This window comes from Monosiga brevicollis, genomic scaffold (assembly GCF_000002865.3).
Source record: "Monosiga brevicollis MX1 MONBRscaffold_24 genomic scaffold, whole genome shotgun sequence".
NCBI lineage: Eukaryota > Choanoflagellata > Craspedida > Salpingoecidae > Monosiga > Monosiga brevicollis.
Window position 1 is genome coordinate 73,077 of NW_001865061.1, and position 6,085 is coordinate 79,161.

A 6,085-nucleotide genomic window follows, 5' to 3' on the forward strand; every position below is an offset into this window, starting at 1 on the left:
CTCTCTAATCAACACTGTCATTCCCTGCAAACTCTTCTCGGATAGCACGCTAGCAGGCCCATCCCTCTAAAATCTGCTCGGTCCTTCCACATCTCTCTCAATGTCGTTTAAAAAATGCACACTTCTCTCACCTCCTCATCATCATGTACACATTTCTCTCTCTCTCTCTCTCGTATTTTTTTCTTGCTCTCTGCAATATACATCAAAAGGGCAGCGCCCCTGATGCTCGTGTACATCTCGACATTCAAGAGGCGAGAGACGTAAGAACCGGACGCAAATCAAGCCACGGCCTGTGCCAGGTGTATTTGGATCTTGTGGAAGAGTTACGACTGTCACAGGTGAGCTCGCGGGGGTTCTCAAGAGTTTCGGATGCCCTTTTCCTGTGAGCCGACGAAATTTTGGAGTGTTGCGGGACTTTGGGCTCCGGCATCGCGACCGAACGCCGAGCGCCTACAAGGGCCGGTGCCATCCATCGCCCCGTGTGCATAAGCATAGCTCACCCTCAATGTCTGCGGCGATGCGTCTTCATCCTTTAGGTGTTTGATTTTTATTTTTATTTTGTATCGGCTCCTGTCGCGCATTCTTTGGCGCCTCGACCCAAAGAACATCAGCATGTCCTCCACCTTGATGCCCGTGGATACACGCCCACGGACAGGGACGCTATCATCTTCGTCGTCCCACTCCTCGTTGGCCTCGGCAGTACTGCAAACAGAAGATTTGGCCGCCTTGCCCACAGAACGCCTCCTGCCTCAGGCTCAGCAGTTGCAACGCGACGTCCAACGTTTGGACCGCGAAAATCGCCGGCTCCGTGAAGCCTGCGCCGCCTACCGAGTTCTTCTGAACAAGGTCTGTTTGTTCTTAGCCCCCGCAGGTCACCAGGACATCTGATACTGCACTGCACCGCACCGCACCTCACGCGCGCACTCCCCCAGGAGGATGACGTTTTGGAAGAAATCATGTCCCGTCGCATTGAGGTCATTGAAGCCCGCTTTCAAGCGGCCGAGCTCGATTCAAAGGAGCACGCTTACCTCAAGGTTCATCTTTACACCGGATCCGTCTGCCACCACCGGTGCCCACTCCCCCTTGCTTTCGCTCACCGCCTTCTCAAAACTTCAGGACAAAATGGAGCGCTTGAAAAAGGAGAAACAGGATCTTGAAGCGCAATTGCAGCGAGACGCAGCGCGCATCACTGCCAAGCTTGACCAGGAGAAGGCTTTCCTGGAAGAGCAACACCGCACCTTGAATCTCAACTCGGAAACGGTGCGTCCTGTAGCCATTTTCCGCTCCACGACTAATCGGCAGCGCACTCAGCGCCACGTATGCTCATTTGGTTGCACCGACCTATTTGCAGGGCCATCTGGATGGGTCTTCAAGCCTGTTGACCGAGCTGGCAGACGAAGTGCTGCGCCTGCGTGCGCTTTTGGTGGTACGTGTCAATGCGCCTCGCCTCTGCCCTCGGACGGTGTTTGAGCTGCGCACCATCGCTGTTCGTACCCGCTGGTCAGACGAGTTGCTGCTGGGATGGCTGCAGGCTCACCATGATTGGTCCCTTGCATGCATCATCGTGTGTCTAGGCGGCGGGCCGAGCTGAGAGCATGCCTGCAGCTGCCCGGCTCGAGGATGTGACGGCTTTGCAACAGGAGAACAAGAGCCTTCAGCGGAAAGTGCGCCATCTTCAATCCCAGGTGGAGAGCCTGACCCGCTCTCAAGGCGAGGTGAGGACCTGAATCTGGATTCCACCAACTCCGCCCCGCACCCTCTATTGTTCGCGCAATACTCCTCTTTGGATCGAGCAGTGGGCTCACCAGAACCACCCCGCGTTTATTTTTTTGTTTTTTGTTTTTGTTTTTAACGTATTTTGTGTGATGTGTAGATGGAACGGAGCTATGAGATTGATGATGAACGGCAGTTCAACTTGCAGCGCACAGAATCGCCCCTTTTGGTTCCACCCTCGAGCAACAACTCGTTCTCGGGAGGTCATCCTCTTGGCTTCCTCTCCAGCTCGCCCAGTACCCATGGCCTGGTAGGTACTTTTTTAGCGTTCCAAAACTCCATTGTTCGCCCCGCCCCGCCTTGTGCTTGAAAGTCATGCTTCGATTCCCGTTTGCCACAGCGTGCCCAGGCTCGTGTCTCGCGTCCTCGCAGCGGCAGTGACGCCTCAATGTACGTAGGAACGTGGTCGCTGGAGATTGGCCGGCATGGGCAAACGCGTAGTTGACACTCACGTTGCGATGGCTGAATTCCGTGCTTTCTTTGCGTAGCTTGTCAAATTCCAGCTTTCGAAGCGGTATCCTGACGCCGTCTGGTTTGGGGGGTCATCACACGCCTCACAGCTCGGTGGATTACAGCGCCATGTCCAAGTTTGATCACGCGTAAGAGGTGCCCACGCGTAAGAGTTGCCCGCGTGTAAGAGTTGCTGTCGTTGTAGCGGGTTGCCGGTGTTGTTGGTTGTGACGAGTTTTGTTCCCACCCAAGTTCGTTGCCGTCTGCCTGCAGTGCCCAGGGGCGTGCCGAGTGCGCTGTTTGTGGTTGTTCATGTTTACTCTGGCAAGAAAATGAGCCATTCCCAAACTGGAACCTTGTGCATAAGTTAAAATTCAGAGTTGACACTGGTCATCCTAGCCTCGTTGCGACACAAAATTTTCATCAGTCGGTCATTCCTGGGCTACATCATCAGCTCCAACGCTCTCTGCTTGTGTTCGCTTGGTTGCTGCTTGGCAAGTGGACGTGGACAACCATCCAAAGCCAAAACCGACAAGACAGACATGGCCTAGGGGCTGTACTGTCAAACATGAGAGGGGAACCACCATGTGGGCGTCGCAAGTAAGACTTGGGTTAAGTGCACAAAAAAAAACTTGCCAAAATTATGAAAAAATATCAAAAAATTCTAAAAGAGAAAAAGTCAGATAGAAAAGCACAAGGAACACACACACACACACGAGTGCTTGTGGTGCATTTGACATCCGATCGCCTGTTTAGGCCTCCGGCCCCTCTGTCTCCGCTCTGTCTCGGCGCTGTCGCTGGTTCTGCCCTGTGGTCTTGTGGCTGGAGTCGGTCCGGTTTGTGCATCTGCGCCGCTGCCTCTTGGTGGGAGGGCGCGCGTTTTGGCACGGTTGAGCATGGGCAAGGGCAAGCATCACCACCCCAAGCATGCGCACAAGCACAAGCACCACCACATGCCCCACCTGCCCCACCTGCATCATCATCATGGCGACAAGCACGGCAAGGTGGGGCGCCTGGGCGCCCATCATATGGATCGTCACAAATGGCAAGGCGGAGAAGAGGAGCGGCAGCTGCGTGAGCAGGTCGGCAAGTTGGGTCTCGAGGTCGTCGACATTGAAGGCGATGGCAACTGCATGTTCAGGTCAGTGGTCGCGTTGAGGGTCTCGAACAGGGGAAGGGCCATGGTGGGTGTGTTTGGAAGACGATGACTGGCAAGGTCTCTTCCGCGTTTGGATGACAGATGTGTGCATGCGCCGCTGATAGGGCCCTGATGCACCAGTACAAGGGCACGCAGCATGCTCATGGCGAGGCGCGAGCGCGGGTTGTGCAGTACCTCAGTGAGCACCGGGCCGACTACGAGGCCTTTGTGGAGGATGACACCTCCTTTGACGACTACCGTGCGTTTTTCTGCGCTTGCTGACCTGCATGGGTGTCTTGGGGCCGGGAAAAGTTGGGGCAGGGAAAGTGTGTGGCAACGCATGTGCGCTTGCGGGGCGCCTGGATACCGGGATGGGCTAGGCCTGTTTTCTAACCTCTTATTCTTCCCCGCTTGGGCTCCCTTCTCTTGATCTCATCCTGCGGGGATGAATCTGACCCGCTTCCTGCAGTGGCGGAGATGGGGCGTGATCGGGTCTATGGCGATCAACTGGCTCTGGTGGCCTTTGTGCAGGCTTATCAGGTAGATGTCTTTGTACATCAAGTGGGCAAGCCAGTGTGGATTTTGCGAGCTGCTGCGGACAACCGCCCAGCGGCTCGTCAAATGCACATTATCTACTACGACTGGGAGCACTACGATGCGTTGCAGCACGTGAGCTCGGGCAGTCATGATAAGCAAGACAAGGGCATCTTTCTCGGAGCCAACGATCTTCACGCGGGAGCCGACTCTGCCAGCGAAGGGCGCCGGGCGGAGAACACGGCCCCGGCCAAAGAAACCTCGGACCCTGCACCAGCGGTGGACCGCGGCGAGGGCAAGGGCAAAGGTAAAGGCAAAGGTCATGGCGTGCATGAGAGGCCGGCCAGGGTCAGTAAAGCCTATAAAAAGCAGTTGAAAAAGCAGCAGCGAGCCGACAAGGCCAAGGCACAAGCCGAGGCTTCGGCAGATGCACCTGAGGTGCAGCTCGACTCATCAGTGGGGGCGCTCATGCTGTAGACGCCTGTCCCTGCACCCGGAGTGGTGGTGTGGGTGGCTGTCTAGCCACCACGTTGCGCCCAAAAAAACAGTGACCAGATGAACCGATTCACACTCAATTAATTGATGACCAGAGCGCGACACCCACACGACTTGGATCAGAACTGACGCAGACTTGTAAGAAGGAAGCACAAGAAGCACAAAGATCAACCAATTGTGGCCAAGGGTAGCATTCTGGAAGAGAGGCGCTCAGCGCCGCAAAAGGCAAGCAAACACAAACAAACAGGCCAACAGGGGTGCGGTGTCAGGAGAGGTCGGGAAGGGGGATGTTGGCTTGCATCTCGAGTTCAGCCTTTTTGACTGGTGAGGGCGTCATGGTTCAAAAAAAAGTTGCGTGAGGAGGGGTGGTGATAGAAGGGGCGAACGGAGAAGTAACAGGGGTCGGATTGGGCAGTAGGCGTACTTGGCGGCAGAGCTTTGGTCAGGTGTTCCAGTTTGGTGCGATTAAAGCTGAGCAGGGCTTTGCGGCAAGAGGCGATGGTGCCTAGGATTGGAGATGCAAGGGGAGGATATGGAGAGGGGGTGAGGGATGGTGGTGCTCTGAAGGATGGGCAAAGCACAGGGCTGGGGTGCTCACCAGCGCGAGACAGGGTCCGCAGGGTGCAGTCGTAGTCGCCCAGTCGGCGAAGGAGAGGCATTGTGGTGGCCAAGATTTCTTCGACGTCTTTGGCGCACCGGAGAATCGCGGCGCCGGTGGCCATGTTGAGATATTTACCTGCGAAAAGCGCGCGCGAGCTGTGAGACAATGCTTCACGCCTCGGGTCGAGGGGAGTCGGGCGCAAGTAACCGGGCGTACAATTGAGGGTGTGCTGGATTGAGCCGAGTCCAAACTGGCCATGGTATTTGATGATGGCCGTTCGAAGAGCCTCGACCAGCCTGTGCTTGACAAGTCGGCAGGAGGAGCGGGAGTAATTCAGCACAGCGCACAGGCGACACAACATTGAGGACGGAGCAGCAGACCAAAGACAGGGCGCGAACAAGATCTACAAACCGCTTGGGCGTCATGGGCTTGGCCCGTGATGGCGGGCTCTGCTCCCAGCACAGCTCGACCAAAAAGTAGCTAGCCGTATCCCGCCATGGGGCGAGAAAGAGAGAGACAGAGAGAGAGAGAGAGAGGCGGGGTGAGGGCGTTGATCATTGGCACACACACACACACAAGGGCAGCGCTGATGCCAGCGTCATGTCCCGTATCCAAAGCCTTCTTGTTCAACCTGACCATGACACCATCCACAGTCGAGCAGGCCCAGTCCCAAGAGGGGGAGAGGGCGGCTGCCGTTTTCCGTTTTTTTTTTTTTTTTTAATTTTTTACCGATTTTTGAACCGCACCATGACGGTCGGTTGTGGAAGAATGATAAATGTTACACTTTAAACTACTCAAGATTATGGTCACTGTATTCGTATATATGAGACTGATATTGATCACTGTGTTCGTGTACTGTTCGCTTTTGGTATTGATCACTGTGTTCGTGTACTGTTTGCTTTTGGTATTGATCACTGTGTTCGTGTGCTGTTCGCTTTTGGTATTGATCACTGTGTTCGTGTGCTGTTGACTGTTCGGCAGACTTTCAGTTCGGGGCAGCAAGGCACCGACACTTCGCCGACTCTTTGCAAGGAGGCGGGGTTGGCAGAAAGCTTGGCTCCGGCGTCGTGTGTGGCAACACTGACGAACCTTTT

At 55.3% G+C, this 6,085-nt stretch overlaps 3 protein-coding genes across 3 annotated transcripts; 2 read left to right on the plus strand and 1 right to left on the minus strand.

Annotated features, from left to right (window-relative positions):
• Positions 1–143: 143 nt before the first annotated feature.
• On the plus strand, positions 144–2,376 carry MONBRDRAFT_33754 (uncharacterized protein; the record flags this gene model as incomplete). The annotated part of the gene is made up of 9 exons (XM_001748538.1): positions 144–338; positions 537–846; positions 933–1,034; positions 1,117–1,260; positions 1,352–1,426; positions 1,575–1,715; positions 1,874–2,023; positions 2,087–2,163; positions 2,262–2,376. The coding sequence occupies exons 2-9, from the start codon at positions 613–615 to the stop codon at positions 2,374–2,376; spliced, it is 1,038 nt and encodes a 345-aa protein (XP_001748590.1). The 5' UTR covers positions 144–338; positions 537–612.
• Positions 2,377–3,119: 743 nt separating this feature from the next.
• Positions 3,120–4,372, plus strand: MONBRDRAFT_10797 (uncharacterized protein; the record flags this gene model as incomplete). The annotated part of the gene is made up of 3 exons (XM_001748539.1): positions 3,120–3,364; positions 3,487–3,620; positions 3,831–4,372. The coding sequence occupies 3 exons, from the start codon at positions 3,120–3,122 to the stop codon at positions 4,370–4,372; spliced, it is 921 nt and encodes a 306-aa protein (XP_001748591.1).
• An 83-nt stretch (positions 4,373–4,455) lies between these two features.
• MONBRDRAFT_38368 (uncharacterized protein) lies at positions 4,456–5,742 on the minus strand. Its single transcript, XM_001748607.1, has 6 exons — positions 5,721–5,742; positions 5,403–5,471; positions 5,208–5,287; positions 4,989–5,126; positions 4,815–4,895; positions 4,456–4,711 (listed from the first exon to the last, which is right to left on the minus strand). Exons 1-6 carry the CDS (start codon positions 5,738–5,740, stop codon positions 4,656–4,658), a joined length of 444 nt encoding a protein of 147 aa, XP_001748659.1. The 5' UTR covers positions 5,741–5,742; the 3' UTR covers positions 4,456–4,655.
• Positions 5,743–6,085: the final 343 nt, after the last annotated feature.